This window comes from Oreochromis niloticus, linkage group LG16 (genome assembly GCF_001858045.2).
Source record: "Oreochromis niloticus isolate F11D_XX linkage group LG16, O_niloticus_UMD_NMBU, whole genome shotgun sequence".
Lineage (NCBI taxonomy): Eukaryota > Metazoa > Chordata > Actinopteri > Cichliformes > Cichlidae > Oreochromis > Oreochromis niloticus.
In genome coordinates this window covers 34,525,805-34,547,210 of record NC_031987.2, presented here as the reverse complement: position 1 = coordinate 34,547,210, position 21,406 = coordinate 34,525,805, and the positions used below count along the sequence as shown (strand labels likewise).

At 43.9% G+C, this 21,406-nt stretch overlaps 1 protein-coding gene across 1 annotated transcript in view; it reads left to right on the top strand.

Annotated features, from left to right (window-relative positions):
• cntnap5a (contactin associated protein family member 5a) overlaps window positions 1-21,406 on the top strand; it is a 125,343-nt gene that overhangs the window by 60,339 nt on the left and 43,598 nt on the right. The window contains exons 7-12 of the mRNA XM_005475153.4: window positions 2,426-2,569; window positions 9,241-9,508; window positions 13,744-13,887; window positions 14,012-14,177; window positions 17,961-18,067; window positions 21,230-21,349. Of these exons, the coding sequence (XP_005475210.1) occupies window positions 2,426-2,569; window positions 9,241-9,508; window positions 13,744-13,887; window positions 14,012-14,177; window positions 17,961-18,067; window positions 21,230-21,349 (949 nt within the window). The remainder of the gene's footprint in view (window positions 1-2,425; window positions 2,570-9,240; window positions 9,509-13,743; window positions 13,888-14,011; window positions 14,178-17,960; window positions 18,068-21,229; window positions 21,350-21,406) is intronic.

Sequence of the window (21,406 nt, the reverse complement as noted above, 5' to 3'; positions counted from 1 at the left end):
TGATGAGCTGTATTAATGGTGGTAAACAGAGTCTAGTCTATGTATGTCCTGAAAGAGGCTTTATTTGAAATAATAATTTGAAAAACAGAGAGAAACAGAAATAGCAGACGGGTCATTTTTGATTTCTCAAATGAACAGCTGCCTGCCAAGAACACTGGCAGCCTCTGAAGACCTTTACACAGCATTTAACATTGTGTGACACTGCATTGTATGCTGTGGAAACATGGACATTTTGCTTTAACCCCAAAAGACCTTGAATACATTTTAGCAAAAAAAAAAAACCTAGATTCAGTCAGTAAAAGCTTCAAAACTCTGCAACCAAACTATACAACCTTGGCCTCTGGGATACGAGACAAATAGCTCCAGAAACTGTACTTCAGTCTTATTAAGATTAAAGTGTGAACAACAGCCTTATGACAGTGACCGAGAAAATATCGATGCTATTAGTGTGTTTGAAAAAAGCTCAAGTTTAGCTCTGCCAGATTTGATGGTTTAATCACAGCAGTACTAGGGGGTCTTATTATTGTAGCATATGGAGAGCTGTGCAGACTTGGTTTGGTTTGTGTATTAACAAGAGATACATCTGTGTCCCAGTACTGGGACTGGCGGACTGGAGTTGAGTGATTTTAACTTTATTTATTGTAAACCCATTCAAGTTATTGATGAACAGAAATGCAGTATGCCCCAATGCATCTCGGACAAAACCAAAAACCATACATGAGGGTGTTGGCCAGGTGGAAAACGGCTGAGACAAAACTAATCAGGAGGCTGGAGACAGAGGAGGCTGACCAGGAGGCCAGCAGCAGAGATGAAGGAACTCTTGATGGAAAAGACGTGGCCTATCCGGAGACTTGGCCAGAGACTACAGATGGCTGAAGAGATCAGACTCCTCCGGTGGCTTGGCTGGGAGCCAGAGGCGACATGGCAGGAGACGGGACTCTTATGGAGAAATGGACAGAGGCTGGCGTTGCGACGGAGACCCTCTGCTGACATGGACGGAAGCCGGCATCAGCCGCCGACACCCTCGGGTGGCTTGGATGGAGTCTGGCATCCAAGTCCATGCCAGACTGATATGTCCAGGTGACTGGACAGGACAACAGCCACAGTGAAGATAATGGAGCCACTCGGACAGGTTAATACAGTGTCTGAGGCAAGCAACTGAGCTGGAGCCCCACCTTTTGCCCAGGGCAGAATGTCGGCAACGGCATGCATGGAGGAGACTCTCTGGAAGCCAGCGGTGACAGTGATGGGACACCACGGCAGCTCCACAGGCGGCCGGCCGCCACAGCGAGGAGTTACTAGCTCAGGCTCTGGCTCAGACAGAGCAGGACTGAACACAGCAGGCTGAGTGGGACCCTGTGGCTCGGTCAGTACTGGCTTGGGACGCTCAGGGTCAGACACGGACAGATCAGGGTTGGCATGAAGAGATAAATGCTATCGAGGAATATGCAGTGAGGCAAATTCCCATGAATCCAAACATGTTCATGTGCAATTCTGCAGGTCTTAATGCTCAGTTCAGATTTTTTGATCAAATCTGATTTGTTTGTCTGTTTGTTCACACTACTAATAAAATGCGACAGCAAACGCGCTCTAGTGTGAACGCTCAAAGCGGCCCGCATGTGCAAAAGAAGACGTCACACACAACGCGCTCTGTTTAGACCCAGAGCAAACAGTATTGTTTGACTGATGACCCTTAATATAAAGACTTCAGACTTTACGTTTCCCAATTTTGCTTTAAGTTATTAAGTTATTTTGTTATTTACATATGGCCTAATAATGATCCTTATTGCTGTTTTAGAGGAGCGGTGCTTCAAAGGATAATCTGCAGATTTCTGTCAGAATCTGTTGACTTTTTCCTTTGTTACATTAACAAAGGAAAAAGTGTTCCCTAAACTGCTGTGGCAATAAGACCACGAGGGAGTCGTATACAGCATGTAATAGGTGTGATGTAGCTTTGAAGGCTGTGAGTGTTACTCTGTCACTCACTGAATACAGTATCTGCCATAGATATGAATAAATAACACACACACACACACAAACACGCACACAGATGCACACACGCACACACACACACACACATGCACACGCACACACACACGCACACACACACACGCACACACACACACGCACACACACGCACACACACACACACACACACACACGCACACACACACACACACGCACACACACACACACACGGACACACACACGCACACACACACACACGTACATATCTATTTATTTTTTGTGTTTGGTATTTTGCATATACTTTGGTTGTTGTTACGTTGGCACAATGACAATAAAAGATTCAGATTCTTAATTTAATTTCACATCATTTTTGTTAAAAACATTAATTGTTCTTCATCATGGTGGATCGGTTTCCGGTGATAAAGGTTTTTCCACTTCTGTATTTTCTTCTTTAAAGCTGAGCTTTGGAGGGATCCCGTTGCCGGGTAAGCCCGGCACCTTTCTGAGGAAGAACTTCAATGGTTGCATGGAAAACCTCTACTACAACGGGATCAATGTCATAGATCTGGCAAAGAGACGCAAGCCGCAGATACACAGCGTGGTGAGTGGCATAGATTTCCACAGTTACTGTGCTGCATGTGTTCTTAGAGAGTCTGCTGTGTATTACAGTTTTTTCTGATGGCTTAAGCAAATTTTTTGTAACTATTGGCTATTTTTGCAAAACTCTACACACAAATAAGAAAACCCTTCACCAAATCAGCAAAACATTGTAGTTTTCTTGCAAAAGCTAATAACCTTTGCTTAACTCTCCAAACCTTCGTAAAAATGGCATTTTCGTATCAAACAGTTAACACAAGTCATCACATTAATAAGCACACAATGCACCAACTACACACTGATGGTATGAATAAAAACACATCTGGCTTTTGCTTTCTCTGTGCACAAGGTAGGCTATGTCAGTTTGAGCTCATACTTTTGTCATAGATCCGTAAGCATAGAGGGATCCAAACTTCAAGTACTGGTGTTTATTCACACACATCAAAACAAACACAAGTGTTTATTTCCAAGTCCAAACAAAATAGTAATTTCACTGAGGAAAAAAAAGAAATCAGTCTACATCGTGTCGTCTCTCTGGGTCCGGTCACAAAATTTCATCTACATCACATGTAATGTCCTCTGGTCCAAGGCACCGGGGAAAATTTTTTTTTTGTATTTCCTTCTGATATCTGTACCTGAGCTGAGGTGACGCAAAAATTTCCCCGTCGTGGGATCAATAAAGTCTTATCTTATCTTATCTCTCTTAAATATCTTCATGAATGGCGTATCCAGGCCTGACATGATGCCTGGTCAATATCCCCACATGCCTCCTCCATTGCCTGTAAAAGGGCTATGCACTGATGGGGATGACGGTCATAGACCTTCCAGCGCCAGGCAGAGAAGAACTCTTCAGTTGGATTCAAGAATGGAGAGTGTGGGGGGAGGATGAGTACAGTGAAGAGTGGGTGATCTGTAAACCAGTTGCGGACCAAAGCAGCCCTATGGAAACTAACATTGTCCCATATGGTGACGTATCTGGTCTGCTCTGGTCTCTGAACAGTGAGCATGTCATGCAAGGTGTCCAGGAATGTAATAATGTTTGCAGTGTTGTATGGGCCCAGGGTTGCATGATGGGGAACAACACCATTTTGACTTATAGCTGCACACATAGTTATGTTACCACCACGTTGTCCTGGGACATTGATTATGGCACCGTGTCCAATAATGTTCCTGCCACGTCTCCTCATCTTAGTGAGGTGAAAACCAGCCTCATCCACAACAAACTGCTCATGACCCATCTGCCTCTAGCTCCATCACTCTCTGGACAAGACAAAACAAATGCAGCACAGCAGGCACAGGCACAGCACTACAGTATGCACTTCCAGGGTCATTCCATGGTTGATTACATGGTCCACTATTGTAGCTCTGATGTCATCAGTAATTCTATTTCTTACTCTTCTTGCCCTTCCTCTTCCCCCTCCTCGTCTTCCTCTTCCCCCTCCTCGTCCTCCTCTTGCTCTTCCTTGTCCTCTTCCTCTAACTTCACCTCCTTGTCCCTGTCGTCCTCTTCGTCCTACTTCTTCACCTCCACGTCCTCTTCCTCGGCCTCCTCTAATTCTCACTCTTCTCACTCTTCCTGCTCCCTCCATTGTACTCCACATGGACAGCTTACCTGTAGCTTATTTATAGTGCTTAGGCTGATTGCAAAGTGAACTAATTATCTAACACAGTTTTCACATGTGACAGTGTGCCAGACAGTTGGCAAAATAGTGTAAATAATGGCCATAAATGTGTATAGTTTTGCTAGGAGTGCGTTGATCATTTGGAAATTGAGTGTAAAGCCGTGAGTTGTGTTTACAGTTCCACAAAAAGAGTGCTGTGCAGTGGATTGTAGCTACAGTTTTGCAAAGTGTGTGTTACAAAATGGCAAACTGAGTGCAAAGCAGTGTTTGTGCTTTTAGTTTTGCAAACTCAGTGAGTGGTTTTGCTATAAGTATTAATAGTTTTAGAAATTGTGCTATAAGAATCACAGTTAGGGTTTAAGCGTTCAGAAAAAACTGTAAAAGCTCACAAAAGTGAAAAATCCTCACAGCACAGATGATCTCTATTATGGATTGAAAATGATGTAATGATATTTATAAAGGTAGGAAAAAATGCAGGAAGAGTACATCTGTAGGCGGGCAAAAGAAAGTGGGCGAGTGGAGAGAGTGAAACTGTAAAGGTCTAATTTGGTAATCATATATTGCAGTACAGTAATTCTATAGTCAGGTTTAGCAGGAGTGTGAGGCAACAGCCTGGAGCGGTATCTCCGTCAGGACTGAAGGACAACTTTATGAAAACTATCACATGTAAATAATCGTGGATTGATTGCACATTTCTGTATAAACTGGATGAAGTTTAGAGCATGTCCTCTGGGGGGAGAGATTTCAGTGGATATGTAGGTGAAGGGAACAGAGGTGATTAAGGAAGTGTTGGGTAGGTCTGGTGTTAAAGAGAGAAATGCATAAGGCCAAATGGCTGTGGTGAAGATAGGGTAACAAATAAGACTGGAGAAAGGTGCACACAGGTGGACCACATCTAATACTGATGGTGCAATCTGAAAAAGATGGTAGACTGGAAGGTGGGGTCATTGGAGAATGTAGCGAAGTGGCATCAGGTATTCTGTGGGAAGTAAGGATTACATTTGACAAAGGCAGAGTGTAAGGAGGGAAGAGGTCCAGATGACTGGGAAAGTACATCTGAAGGAAACTGGTGAATCTGGTGTGAGGTATTAGTGTTTGGAGTGAGGAATGGAGATGTGATTTTCAAGAACAAGGCTGATGAGCAGAGATACAGTAACTGCAGAGGGATAATATGGATGAGACCATGAAGCTAGTTGTTGAAGCTAGGCTAAGATGAGCGGTGGCGATCCCTGAGCAGCCATTAGGCTTCATGGTAAATGGTAAATGGCCTGCATTTGTATAGCGCTTTACTCAGTCCCTAAGGACCCCAAAGCGCTTTACACTACATTCAGTCAATTCACCCATTCACGCACACATTCACACACTGGCAATGGCAAGCTACGCTGTAGCCACAGCTGCCCTGGGGCGCACTGACAGAGGCGAGGCTGCCGGACACTGGCGCCACCGGGCCCTCTGACCACCACCAGTAGGCTTCATGCTGATAAAGAGCACTCCACACACACTGTGAGGATCACATTCCTTTCTGTCACACAGCCTTTATCTGCTCGTCCAACCACTTTGATAGAGGGAGACTCCATTCTGAGGAACATTTGCTTCTTCAGCGCACGTCACGCACGGTTTCATGGGAACCATAGTCCCTGTGATCCTGGATAAGCTCTGCTCCACTGTCTCCTTTCAAAACAGGTGCTAGTCCACGTGGGCTCAAGTGATACAGCTCGTCATGGTTGTGAGACCTATGCTATGCTGTATGATTTGGAGACATAGCAGAGGTGAAGGTGTCAGGGTTGAAGTTTTCACTGAGAGTGACCAGAATGAACCAGATTAGAAATGATTACAGGGGGACCGCTCAGGCTGAGATGGACATTGACAGAGGAGGGATAGTGGAGATGTTGAAGCTGCCAGGCAGGAGTTACAGGGTGTGATAAAGGCAGATGATCCTCAGTGATCCTGATGCTGAAAGAAGAAGGCTTTATGTTTATACGCTGCTAAACAAATCAGAGGAACACTTTGAACACACATCAGATGTTGGTTGGAAATAAAATCTTTTTGGATATCTACACTGGCATGGACTGGGTAATGTGTGAGGAATGAATGGATACCATTTAATAAATACCAAAATGATCATCCTGCACAGGGCTAAATTCAAAGTTACCCTGAAAGTCACATTAAAAATGATGCAGCAGGCTGTTACGTTTTGCCAAAAATGTCCTGCCACCAACTCAGAAATGGTACTCAGAAGTTTGTATGACCTCCACATGCTTCTGCTTGACAATGTCACGGCATGTTCCCATTGAGATGCCAGATGTTGTCCTGGGAGATCTCCCCTCCCACATCTGGACCAGGGTAGCACTGAGCTCCTAGACAGTCTAAAGTGCAGATAGACCAGCACATATCGTCCCAGACGTGTTCTACTGTATTTATGCCAGGTGAGTGTAAGGGTCAGTCAGTGGTATCAGTTCCTTCATCCTCCAGGAACTGCCACATGACAATGGGACCAAAGATTTCGCCCTAAAGGCAGTCAGGGTGCTTTTGCCTTGACTGTAGAGGTCTGTGCATCCCTCCATGGATGTGCCTTCACAGACCATCAGTGACCCACCAAACTGGTCACGCTGAATGGGAAAATCATCTGGGAAAAGCCCAACACTCCAGTGGCAGATCTGCCAATTCTGGTGTTCAATGGAACAAAGTAAAGAGCGCACAGACTTCCCCTCCTACTTTGTATGAAGAGGTTCAAAGTAAGTACAAAGAAAATAATTTTGATACTGTGAGAAAAACTGCAGTTCTACTTTGACACGGTGAGACATGTAATGTGGAAGAAACAATTTTTTTTTTCTCGTGTTGTTGTTTTTACAAGACATGCGAACAGGAGGTCCACGAATAAAAGAGAAATGAGTACAACCTTATGTATTTTCTATTGCCAATAAACATATTTGACAGAGGAATTTGAGTTTAGTGTGAATATGTGTGAATAAACACGAAGCCAAGCGATGGTGCTGTTGGAAAAGGCAGGCGCTCACTTGCGTCGTTTCCCAGTTTTCTCTCTGCTGATTTGTGAGATATTTGATTAGTCATATTTAAGCGAGTCTTGTCAGACACTGAGGAACAAGTGACAATCGTTACATCCATTGTGATTAAGCCCAAGTGCTGTTTGAGAGTCACCACCTACACCAATCACCAAGCCAGGTCTCATCTGAGACACCCCTGCCTTAACGTCTGACTGCTGCATTAAAAGGTCTTTACTGACAACAGAAGCAGAGGTGGAAAGAGGCTGGCATGATGGAAGCTGTAATGGAATTTCAATGGGACAATCTCCCCGAGGTTGATAGGAGGGAATCATATTGAAAGTCAAAGAGCTGTGATTGCTCCATGCTGCCCTGCAGGCAGCAGGACTGATAGGACTCTGACCTCAGCACACACCACTGTCTGTGTTTGCACTTATCCAGCTCTGCCATATTCCTTTACTTAATTCCATGGATGGTTTTATCAGTTTAAACTTGTGTGCTCATCTTGGATCGAGACCTTAATGTTTGTCTTTGTAACAAAGACAGAAACAGAGAAACAGTCATGTATAATCTATTCTACATAAATGTACGTGTGTGTGTGTGTGTGTGTGTGTGTGTGCGTGTGTGTGCGTGTGTGCGCGTGTGTGTGTGTGTGTGTGTGTGTGTGTGTGTGTGCGCGTGTGTGTGTGTGCGTGTGTGTGCGTGTGTGTGTGTGCGTGTGTGTGTGTGCGCGTGTGTGTGTGTGCGCGTGTGTGCGCGTGTGTGTGCGTGTGTGCGTGTGTGTGCGTGTGTGTGTGTGTGTGTGCGTGTGTGTGTGTGTGTGCGCGTGTGTGTGTGTGCGCGTGTGTGTGCGTGTGTGTGTGTGCGCGTGTGTGTGCGTGTGTGTGTGTGTGCGTGTGTGTGCGTGTGTGCGCGCGCGTGTGTGTGTGCGTGTGCGTGTGTGTGTGTGTGCGTGTGTGCATGCGTGTGTGTGTGTGCGTGTGCGTGTGTGTGTGCGTGTGTGTGTGTGTGCGTGTGTGCGTGTGTGTGCGTGCGTGTGCGTGTGTGTCCACATGTACATTTACACCACTGACCCTATTTTCAGCTGCAATAAGAGGAGACAGTGTATTAAAAATATATGTCCATTTTGCTGATTGTCTCCATGGATGGTCTGATGGTGTGTCGCTGTGTATTATGGGATGGAATAGTCTTTCAATTCTTTCCTCCCATAAAGAATGGTCCCAGTGTTTCCTCTCATAAAGGAGGTAATAAAGAACGCACTGAAACACATTTCTGTGGCATACAGAGAATTCAACCAGTTTCCAGTTCCTCTTCCTTTAATGACACGCTTTAATGGAGACTTCTGATTGGCTGTCCCCAGCCAATATAATGTTTTTAACAGCAGCTGGGTGGGGCAGGGTTGAATGAGGCCAATATTAGAGTCATCTCTTAGCAGCCAATAGGAGCCAGTAGAATAAACAACTGCTTGAAGCTTTAGCCTCCCAGACATGACTTGGATATTTGCTGACCCCATATTTAATATTTGAGATGCACTTCATGCAGAAATACTGGCAGCTATTCACCCATACTGTGAAGATAAGAGAGCCTGCTTTTTAAATGGATCATTTAATGACCATCCCTGTGGTATGAGAGTGTCCACCACTGTAACACTGTAATACTACGTATATTGCAGAAAACAGGAAAACAGTGAAAAACAAAGTAAATCCATTATGAAGAAACGCTGACATTCAGTTTTCTCTCTCAGTGTGAGGTTATTTGATTAAATTTTCATTTGACACACTGCAAAATGTGTCGGCTCTTTTACAGCGTTACTATAAATTTATATTCTGTTCCAAGTACTACAAATTGGTACTGATGAATAATTTGCTGTTGATGCCAAATAATTCAGTTTAATGAATATTGTGGTTGACACTAGAATAAGGTTCTGGTGTCAGTTCGCTTACCATTTGTTCCCTGTTTGTGCATACCAACATGACATTTATTTCCCATGACACCTAACATATTGTGCAAGATGCATGTAAATCTGCATCCTCGGCTTTTTTGTCCTCTAGGGCAATGTGACCTTCTCGTGTTCGCAGCCCCAGCTGGTGGCTTGCACCTTTGTGAGCTCCAGCAGCAGCTTCCTGTCGCTCCCATCAGCATCGCCTGGTGCGGGGGGTTTCTCCATTCGCTTCCAGTTCAGGACGTGGAACCCGGAGGGGTTACTGCTCTCCGTCCAACTCAACCCAGATCCACAGAAACTGAGGCTGCAGATCAGCAACAGCTGGCTACGCCTGACCCTCCACAGCTCGGGACGACAGAAATCAGAGGTCTCAGCTGGTGAGTCCACACAACAGACTAATGTGTCCCTGATTCTACTGTGCACTCCTGATAGTGAATACATAATAGCAACTCAAGAAACATGAAATATAGTTACAGAAATGATCCTCATGCAATGATCAGGAGCCAAAGTCCAAGCAGGAGAAACTACAGGACACCAGGAGAGGCCCTGTGGGTCATTTTTGTTCGAGCAATGCAGAAACCTGTAGAGATGAAAAATGAAGCTAACGTTCACAGCTCTGGACCTGTGCACACTCACCCTGTTTTAATACACGTAATACTACCTGGAGGATGGAACAGCTCATGTTTTTAAAGTACACTTTTAGTATTTGATTAACCCTAGAACACTATCGCCGGGTGATTTACACCCGAGCAAATACATTTACATGATTTCTCTCTCCTGCAGCTGTTTGCGTGTCGAGGAGCCTGTGCCTTCACCAGGGAAGTCTCAAATGTCCCAGGAATGGGTGGACCAAAGACCAGCTTTCCAGAGTCATTATTTTGTTTTAGGAGGGGTTTTTTTTTCATTTTGTTAGACACGGCACAGTTGAAAGTAAAAGGAGACCACTCTAATTTGTCATGTGTTGTCATATTTTGATATATTTGATTACTTTTTATTGGTTATATTATATCGGGTAAAAATCACCCGGCATTAGTGATTGTGTTACTATTTATAGCGATAGTGTTCTAGGGTTAACCTGTTAATTAGAAAATATGTATGTGTGTGTTTCACTGAGTTTTAGTCATTTTTCTTTACAGTGTGTGGTTGTAGCAGTGTGACACATTTGATTGATTTAATGTTGTTTTATTCTATTTGAGTCTACTAAGAAGTTACTACTAGCTTAGCAGAAGGACTAGATGAATTAGTTTAGCATGAACACAGACTGACACAGGGTTAGGTCAGTTTCAGCTTTTGAATCACATTTCTATTGACAGCATCATCGGAGAACACCAGCCTCAAAAAAGCCTGTTTGCACTGCTGAGTCCTCCAAGGTGCTTGTTTTGTGCTCAGCAACCAATTTAATCTCTTACTTGTATCACCTTCATCCTCAAGAAAGTCGAAAATATAATTTTTGGGGGGAGGGTTACTTGAGGGAAAATATCATCTAATTATCTGTATAGGATTCCTTAGCAAAAATAACAGAGATAAGTAAGATTGCTTGGGGGAAGTCAGGCTCTCAGCAGTTGGATGGCTGCAGGGAAATATAGATGGAGAAGAAAACCACAGCTCAGGGACTGTATTCCCTTTTATATAATTTGCCTCATGGTGCATTAAATTAAACATCTGCGCAAGGACATATCAGCCTTAGAGCTGCAGCCTATGAAGCCCATGACCTCGAGTCCTGCAGTCATGCAGAAACAATACATTTACCATAGTTAAAGGAAGGGATCTGTTTATTGTTCGTGTTATCAGAATCCCTCGTCTTTCTCGTCGATTTTTGGAGGTCAAATTGAAATTATATATAGCATATCATAGCATCTATAAGCAGCAAACAACATTATTATATTAAACGCAGTGCGAGACAATCCCCAGGTCCTCATCTCTGATGTGTGGAAACCCATCCTGTGGGAACATGCTGCACCAAGCACAGATGCAGGGTGGAGGACATTCCTCATATGGAGATGATGTGTGATGCTCTGTTAGCTGAACACCTTCTCTATGATGCCGGGACCAAAGAGACACGCAGAGAAAACTGGACTCCCCGGTGTGTAAACATGAGCGCAGCGTGCTGAGTGAGCGTCGGTTACAGCGATCGTCGGAAGCTTAAGAAATAAATCATAAACATGGAAACAGTTTTTTGTCAAACTGCAGGTTTTAATTAAAGTCAGCTACAGATTCTCACCTTTCTCACCACTTTGCTGGAACAGTGTAACAATGTCGGACACCAAGCAGCATCACTCTCAGTGTAATCATTAAACTCCAGACTTTCATTTTTCTCCAAAGTTGAACTTTTCCCTTCAGTTTCATTAGCACTGTCACATCACTGTTTCACACTGCTTCCTTGTTCAGCTGGATGATAGAAGAGCATTGGCAGGATGAAAATGGGCCCTGATTGAAAACGTGGGAGCTACGTGCACTGGGACCTTGATGTGAAAAGAATTTCGTTAAGAAGTGATCTCCATCACACTCTAGTCAGGAGACACACAACATGTGATGTTACATGAACACACAGATTGGTGTGGACACGGGGCTGCCACTGACACTTTGGAGCAGTGATTCAGTTCAATTCAGTTTTATTTACACAGCGCCAAATCACAACAACAGTCTCCTCAAGGCGCTTTATATTGTAAGGTCGACCCTACAATAATAGATACAGAGAAAAACCCAACAATCATATGACCCCCTATGAGCAAGCACTTTGGCGACAGTGGGAAGGAAAAACTCCCTTTTAACAGGAAGAAACCTCCGACAGAACCAGGCTCAGGGAGGGGCGGGGCCATCTGCTGTGATTGGTTGGGGTGAGAGAAGGAAGACAGGATAAAGACATGCTGTGGAAGAGAGACAGAGATTAATAACAGATATGATTCGATGCAGAGAGGTCTATTAACACATAGTGAGTGAGAAAGGTGACTGGAAAGGAAACACCCAATGCATCATGGGAATCCCCGGCAGCCTACGTCTATTGCAGCATAACTAAGGGAGGATTCAGGGTCACCTGGTCCAGCCCTAACTATATGCTTTAGCAAAAAGGAAAGTTTGAAGCCTAATCTTGAAAGTAGAGATAGTGTCTGTCTCCTGAATCCAAACTGGAAGCTGGTTCCACAGAAGAGGGGCCTGAAAACTGAAGGCTCTGCCTCCAAATCACATCCAAATATATTTTTTAGAGGCAGGACTGAGGATAAGAGTTGACCTGTTTTTACAATTTAAACAAATGCATGCATCAATGCGATCTGCTGTTCCTACCCAGCGTATCAGGTCATTGTTGTGGAAGTCCTCAGAGTCATTTAGTTGTTCAGAGTCTTGTCCTGCTGTCAGACTCCAGCTCCTCCATCTTGGACTGATTATGATCCTTATTCTGCTGAGGAGATGCTGTGAGCCGCCACGGTGGCTCTGACTAGAACACTGGTGCTGTAGCACTCGAACACAATCAGCCCCGGGTTGGATGTGAAAACGATAAGAGCGTTGTGAGGATATCAGCTGACATGAAACACAAACACAAGCTGCCTCGACCTGAATGTTTAAAGGAGGCTCAACTCTGAGCTCACAGGGAGCATTAGCTGTACATACAGGGACTCTTTGGCCATGTTTAGTGTGAGTCTTCGCCACTCTAACACTTTAAAAGATGAGCAGCAGCCACACAAACTGACTAGCCAGCAACGAGACAGCAAACACATGGCGAGATTTATATATCTGACCTGAAAGGAGGGAAGGAAACTCAGATTAATGTTGTCTGTTGTTGTGAACGGAGAGAAGGAAACAAAACTGCCCGCAGCCCTCAGGCTCTTCTGGGATGCAGGGATCTGCTGCAAGTCACAGGCACTGTTGGACTAACTGAGTGTGAGTGGAACAGAGGCGTGGGTCAGTCAGTCCTCCTGAAGCCTCCAGCTTTGTGATGATCTGTCACAGCCACTTTTATTTTGGTGAAGCGCTTGGTGGCTTACAGGTTAAAGGTTTGGGTTAGGCAGTGTAGGCAGCAGTCGCTGTAGTAACCTTCTCAGTCATCATCAACAGACTCAGCAACAAGGGAACAAAGAATCTGACTGACACATATCAGAAGATATTCCAGATGTTGGTCTGCAGAGTCGTACTAACATTTTTCAGCTAATCAGAGTAGAGTGTGTATGCTCATATGTCTGCAAACAGCCTTCTAACTGTAGGTGATAAACTGTAACAAAGATGCTGGTGTCATCTTTAAGTGAAGAATGGAGAAGGATCGACTGCGGTACAGTGCTTACTTCACATTAGTGGAGGTAATGCACCCACGTTATTTGTTGACAATAATAAAGAACCAGGAAGAAGCTGACGTTAGTAATTTCTCCACATTTCCATATTCACTTCATCTAAATGATAAAATATGCGCTGAGTGACACGGCGGAGGAGGCAGACTTTTTGTTTGGAGGCTCAGAGTGATGGAAGAGGCTGGAAGCTCTGCAGCTCCCGTGGTGTCCGTGAAAACAAGCGTGTGTGTGCACAGGAAATTTACTGGCAGCTCTCAAAAGTCTATTTTTAACTAAAGTAAAATAAATAAATATTGTTGTCATTTAAACTTCCAAACTGAACCGTTCTTCATCAGGCAGGAGAGTCAGCGATGGACTGTGGCACTCTGTGAGCCTCGACGCCAGGAACCTACAGATCACTCTGACTGTGGATAATGAGCCCTCCTCCACTATTGAACTTTGGGAACAAGTGCAATCAAGAGGCAGCTTTTACTTTGGAGGTTAGTGGATTTACACACCATGCTTCCAATATTAACATAGCTTAAGGCGTTCTCCTTTACACTCTAACCGAATGTTTCTTGGGAATAAAAGCTAAAGGTTGTACCATGTGTTATTTCCATCCAGGCTGTCCTGCGACTGCTCCAGACTGCCAGGGCTTTGCTCCAGCCTTCCAGGGTTGCATGCAGCTCATATTCATCAACAGCCAGCTGATGAATCTCAGTCATGTACAGCAAGGACTGCTGGGGAATTATAACGAGCTTCAGTTTGACACGTGCAATATAAAAGACAGGTAAAGTAGCCTGAATGTGTTTGAATAAGAGCATGGCTCAGACGTATAGCTGCTAAAAGCATGCACACACGTGATTGTTGAATGTCAAACATTATCCAAGATGGCACCACAGACTCATCCATGCCCACGCTGTTAATTTGTGGATGACAGCGTGCTGCCTGCAGCACAGCCTGAATGTCACTGACATCTTGTCCTATAGAGACAAACTGACAGGATCGTCCAATTAAAGTGCAACAGAAAACTTGCGAGTAGCTTCTCTGGCAGAGGACTATGCTAACAAGCTGCCTCCCTACTGTCCTGTGTGCCGTGCTCTCCCTCATTACCCTGCACAGCTGTGGGTCCTGTGAGCACCTTCATGTGGATCATGTACAGGATTGAAGTAAACATGCAAACTGCTTTTTTCTTCAGTTTCACATGTCTGCTGTCTAAGCCAGCGTTTGCAAACACAGGAGTGACGGGAGTCTCCCGTGTCAGTAAGGCGAACGGCGCGCTGTAAGAAGTGACCGAATGAAGGAAGGAGATGCAGCAGGCACCTCCAGGAGCATGCTTTTGGTGATCTTCCATGTAATTTCATTTATTGTAGGGCGTCGGTCAAGAAGCAAACTGACAGGTCAGCGTGTGACGCGTCATTGGTCTGCTAGTAGGATTACACAAACACCGTCAGGCTGTATTTGATGAAACATGGCTGAAACCTTGGTGCAGATACTGCAGTGGTGTACAAGTTCACCCAAATGAGTTCAGCCATCCTCTGTTTTCTTTAAGCGAGCTGTTCTAAGCAGCCATTTCTACTGCTTAGCTGGGCACAGGGACAGCAGTCTCAGCCTAGTCCAAACATCCCTCTCCCAGCCACCTCCTCTGGCTCTTCTGTTTGGACACTGAATTGGAGATGTTCTCAAATGAGCTGGAAAACATTTCCTTCATGTTCTGGGCCTCCTCTTGGATGGACGAATTACTCAGCTTAGATGCATCCAGGAGGCATCCTCACAGGAAGCCTGAACCATCACTGAGGGAACAGCAGCTCTACTCTGAATCACTCAGATCCTCATTCAGCCTCTGCTGTCACTTTATTATAGAGGCCAACCATTGGTACATCTCTAAAGCTGAGCCAGGACACCCTTTAGTTTTTGGTTGGAACCTGTTCTTATTCAAATGATGACACATACAGCAGTACCACTGGTTACATTGTGCCATGTGGGCCAGAGGGCTGCACTGTGTACAGTCACTGTTATCATCCAGTGCACACACTTCACAGCATGCCAGCCTGTACTCCCGCCTTTATGCTTGAACTCTAATTTAGGCTCCAGCAGCTCCTTGGGGAAACTCCTTCATCTTCATCTACATGCTGACTGTGTTTGTCTTTCCTTTGGTGTTGGGTTGGTTACATATTTTACACTGAATAACCATTTACTTCCTGAAAAAGATGAATTTATCAGGCTTATGTTTATTATTATTATAAAATTAAAAAACCCCAAATGTCATGAACCTGCATCTCTAAGGACAATCAGGATCTGTGTCTTTGTATAGTGAACCTTACCGTCCTGATGGGTTTATGGTGTCAGTCACTCGTTTCAAGTCCTTTTATGATTCTCGTTTGTCCTGGAAATCTCTTGGAGAGATGGCTCCTTGGAATCAAAACTGATAAACGAAAGTGGATAAAGCGTGCTGTGCTTCAGGGCTAGCTTACGCCATCGAGTTGCTATGATACGAGAGTGGGATGCCTCGGGGTTTCTTAGTGAGATCCACCTTCACCCGTGACATCTGATTTCTCACCAGTATGATGAGAGCTTGGTCCTGGGACATATTTACTGGGTGAATGAGATCAAATGGAAAATTAACTGGTAATAAAAATCATTTGAAAACATGAGGGAGGTGAACATATGAACACCTTCCTCTTTTCTGTTCTGAGCCTTAAGCTGTCGTGAGATTTAAACTTTTCTTTGACGATACGAGGAAATGAACTCCATCAGACTGAATCTTCTTTGCTTTCGCTCTAATTACACTTTGTGACTCACTTTATTGTTCGTGTGCACCTGGGTGTGCCAGCTGCTGTCATTTCTTGACCTGTAAGGTCAACCGTGCACACAACATCAGAAAATAGCCAGACGGTAATTAAACCGATGGCTGCAACCTTATCCGTGTTGCGGCCGGCCCGTGCCGCTGCAGTTAATAGGTGAGAGATAAAAGTGCATGAAATTATAGATGCATGCTTGAAAGGCTGGCAATTATGTGAAACTGAAGGAGGCTCGAGGACGGGACTATTAATCAGAAGAGTGCAGTTTAAAATTTTCCCTGAAACACGTTTTGTGGTGAAATCCTATTAACGGGCATTCTTGTCTGAAGGTGACAGAGATGCATTTATTTTTAGAGAAACGCTGCCACGGCTCCACTTTTTCAAATTCAGACAAGGGCACAGTGTGAGAAAGCGTCAGTTCACACTTGTTTTTATTTTTACTTTGCACAACATGAATCAACAGCAAATGAGTCTTTTGGGGGACTTCAAAGCTGGTGTTCATGACAGCACAGGAGCGAATAAAGGGGAACGTGAGCACGGCTCTTTCTTACCTGCTGGATAAAAGATCGGCTTTGTAAACACCAACAAAACAACTGGTTCTGTTAGTCGCTAATGCAGATGCCTGGAAGCCGCCTATTTATGTGGGTTTGTTTGTTTTCCTTCTTTGTGGTCGGAAGTAAAGTGTTATCATCCTGAGCAGCTCCTAAAGCCTCAGTTGTTCTGAAAGCTTGAAAGAACTCGGCACATTAGGAGGTAACTACAGATTTTTCAATTAGTCAGCGGACGGGAAAGTTAATTAGCAAACATTTTGATAATCAATTAATTACAAGCAGTCAAAAGACAGAAAATCTCTGCCTGCAGCTTTTTCAATGAGATAACTTTTGTTCTGTGTTGTTTCTGACATGATGGCATGTTGCATGTCCTTCACTTTGAAATCGCTGCTTACAGTCTGAAGAGAAATGAGCTGATCAATCATAGATATATGCATCAATATACCCCTTTGGTAGCAGTGACAGAGGGCTGATCTGCTCAGCTCAGCTCTGTGTGAGCATTTGAGCTAACATAGCATGGCAGACGCTAACAGCAGCAGCATTTTTTCTTTGCCTGTGAACCTGTGAAGTCAGTGTCATTACTGAAAAGACTGTCAGGTCTGTGACAAACCTCTCCTTGTATGTGTGTATATACACATAAAGCTGTGCCTCACTGAACAGAGAATGACAGACTGTCCATAGATGTCGAAGGAGACTGAAAGGAAGAAGAGAAGGAGGGGGGGGGCATGAAAATGAGAACAGCAGCTATTGATGAAGGGGGCATATATAGCCTGAGGCTGGAAGGGGTGTGAATGAGGTCCCGCTCCTGAGATTCAGATAATATCGCCACTTAAATGTTTGCTCATGTAAAAATAGCATAACATACTAAATCATTATTTATTATTAGTAGAAATAAATTAACAGAGTAGAGTTTTTAATTTTCTGAGGTGGGTTCACCGTTCGTTCATGTGCATAGTCTGAAGTTAAGCACACGCTAATGAGTCACCAGATTGTGAAACGTTGGTGCTGTTGGTGAACGAGCCCAATGTGTGCACATTATGACTTATTATCGACAGAGTCAACCCAACAACATACAGTCAAGTATACAGTGTGACGAAATATCGTCGTGCTGGATCAAAGGTTCAAACTGTGAAAATAAAGTGAAGAAATTCAAATGTCCATATATACAGGTTCAATCACTAAGTAAATGAGTGGATTCCTAAACTGTGCTTTCCTTTGCAGATGCCTTCCTAACCTGTGTGAACACGGAGCGCGCTGTTCTCAGATGTGGAGCTCTTTCTCCTGTGACTGCTCAGGGACGGGTTATGCTGGAGCGACATGTCACAACTGTGAGCACTTTGTCTCACTTTCATTTCTTCACCTCCTCTCAAAGCCGCCATTACACCCGCTGCACCGCCCCATTTATTCCCGGTCTGCCGAGTTGTGTCATTCGATTCGGCACACATCCACCAGCCTCGCTCATACCTTTCTTCACCTGTGCAGAGCAAAAAAAGCTGTCCTGCTTCAACCTGACAAGACCTTTACAACCGATGCTGCTATTCTCGCTTTCAAAATTCTGAGAATCTTTTTTCGTTACACCCTAAATAGTGTTAGACTGGCTGACTTTAGACTGACTCTGCATGTAGGAGTTTTTCCTTACGGCTGTCATTTTATGACATCGCCTTGATATTTGCTGTGGAGACGGCTGTTGGAAAGTATGTGTGAAATTCCCCTGCCCCAGAATACTGATATCTTGTTTATATGCAGCCAAACACAGTCGTGTTTGGCTGATGGAGGGAACATGGCAGATAAGATCATCTGCTGAATTAAAAATAGGGCCTTTCATCAACTTCCCCGTAAACACGTGAAATCAACTTTTCTGTCTGGACTCAAAACCTGAAACCTGACAGAGTCTGAAAACACTCAGCAGATTCAATGTGATTCAAAAATGTCTGGCTTCATCTGTGGAGTTTGCACACACACACACACACACACACACACACACACACACACACACACACACACACACACACACACACACACACTTCTCTTGCTGAGTTCAAACTGCATGACTGTGACAAAAAGCTCTCATTTTGCCCTCTGGGTGGTTTTAGAAAACAGTCCACTGGACAACACCTTACCATCCTGGTTATGCTGGCTGGCACTAGCATCATAACTGAGACTTGTTGGCTTTGACAGTTTCAGTGGCTGGAAACATTCATTAGTAAACTTGAGACTTAATTTTTAGCTCATGTGGCCAAAGGACTGATGAGGTATTTGTCATCTTTCCTTCCAAAATCCACAGAATCACTGATCCTCCTGCAGTGTTTGTGTGTGTCTGAGTCTTTGCCCAAAGTGTTCCCCAGGTCAGTTTCAATCAGACTGTGTAGCTGTGAACTGAGTTTTGTTTGTGCATCTATAGATGAGAATTTGTGTCTTTCTAAAAGCTAATTACAGAGTTTTTTGCAGCTTATGTATGAATTCTGGTTGTGCTTACTGACCTCGAACCGATTTTATGTGGTACACGGCGCTCAAAAATCTGTCAAAAATGTTTTAGTACGACTTTGGTAAGCTACGAAGCCGCACCGCTTGATGGATTGTTGGAGCATTACGGCTGCGTCCTCTAAATTTGTGACACGCCATTTCCTCTCCAGCTTACGAGTTATCTGCTTTAGGCTACGTGTTTGAGAATTATACCACGGAGTCAGGTACTTCGGATTTGAGGCCTTAGTTTTCACAGGAGCTACAGTATCCAGAGTCGTACGTAGTGAGGAGGTAAAATTATTAACAAGATAATCGACCTCTGTTGGAGTAGCGTTCAGATAGCTGCTCTGCTCTATGTTGGTACAGGGCATTGAAGATGATAACAGTGGGTGGATTATATTCTTAAACTTAGTTACAGCACTTTCAGAAAGACATCTACTTTGATAAAGTCTACTCTCCACTGCTGTGTAATCAATTATTGTAAATGTAAATGTTATCAGGAAATGATCAGACAGCAGAGGGTTTTCAGGAAACACTGTTAAATGTTCAGTTTCTATGCCATATGTTAAAACAGGATCTAGAGTGTGATTAAAGTGGTGGGTGGGTTCTTTTACAGTTTGAGAGAAGCCAATTGAGTCTAATAACAGATTAAATGCCATGTTGAGGCTGTCATTTTTAGCATCTACATGGATGTTAAAATCACCCACAATAATTATTTTATCTGAGCTGAGCACTAAATCAGATAAAAAGTCTGAGAAATCAGAGAGAAACTCTGTGTAAGGCCCAGGTGGACGATAGATGATAACAAGTAAGACTGGTTTCTGAGTTTTACAGCTGGGGTGGACGAGGCTAAGCATCAGGCTTTCAAATGAATTAAAAGTCTGTCTGGGTCTTTCGTTAATTAATAGACTGGTGTGAAAAATTGCTGCCACACCGCCCCCTCGGCCTGTGCTTCGGGATTTCTGGTAGTTAGAATGACTCGGGGGTGTTGATTCATTTAAACTAACATAATCATCCTGCTGCAACCAGGTTTCTGTAAGGCAGAGTAAATCGATTTGTTGATCAATTATTAAGTCATGTACTAACAGAGACTTGGAGGAGAGAGACCTAATATTTAATAATCCACATTTCACTGTTTTACTCTTTGGTTCAGATGTGGATACTGTATTGTTCTTTCTTTGTGATTTTTTATGTTTAAGTTGTTTATTGCTGGTTTTTAGTTTGTTTTTTGTCTGTTTGGGAGCTGACACAGTCTCTATGGAGATGGGTTTTTGGGGGGGTAGCAGGAGGAGAGAAGCTGCAGAGAGGCGTGTAAGACTGCAACTCTGCTTCCTGGTCCCAACTCTGGATAGTCATATGCTGAGTCATATGCTAATATGACAACTCTGCTGTCATATTAGTCTTTCACACAGCACCGTTTCAGCTCATCTGGGCTCTTGAAAGCAGATCCTGTTGTATCTAGAGAAGCTCACAAAGGACTGTGCTGTCATGTAGTGTTAATTGTTCTCCTTGAGTTTTTTTTCTTTTCTGTATTTGAATGCTTTGTGATGTCTCTGCCGTTTATCTCAGTTTGTTACGTCAACTTCTATTTTTGAAAAACATGGCGTACAAATAGGCTGACTTAACTTAATTATTTTCATCAAATAACAGAAGTTATTATCAAGCCAGCAGCAGACAGTAACGTTTGTTTGCTGTCGTTGTCCTTTCATCCCATTAAAATGACAGTCACTGCCACAAACAAAGGCCTCTGTTAGTCTGTATCTTTGTGAAGGCCTGTTGTTTAAGATGTTCCTCGATGTGAATCGGTTTGTGTGGAGGACATTGGTTCAGGATGTTGGTGCCATAATTAGCATAAAGAAAAAAACCCAAAACCAAAGCATGGGCGTACTTTACTTCTATAATACAGCACAGAGTTCATACATTTAGATAGGTTTTGTGTATTCATGACTCATCCAATCGAGAGCCGTCAGAGCGTGGGCTGATTCTTGGACGAATGACTGATTTCTGTCCCACTCTGCATCTTGCAGCCATTTACGAGTCTTCCTGTGAGGCCTACAAGCTGAGTGGCAGCTCATCGGGCTTCTACTTCATTGATCCAGATGGGAGTGGTCCTTTGGGGCCCACACAGGTATACTGCAACATGACAGGTGAGATCATTGTAGACCTCGTGTTGTCACCTTTTACTCCATTCAACATCACCCGAG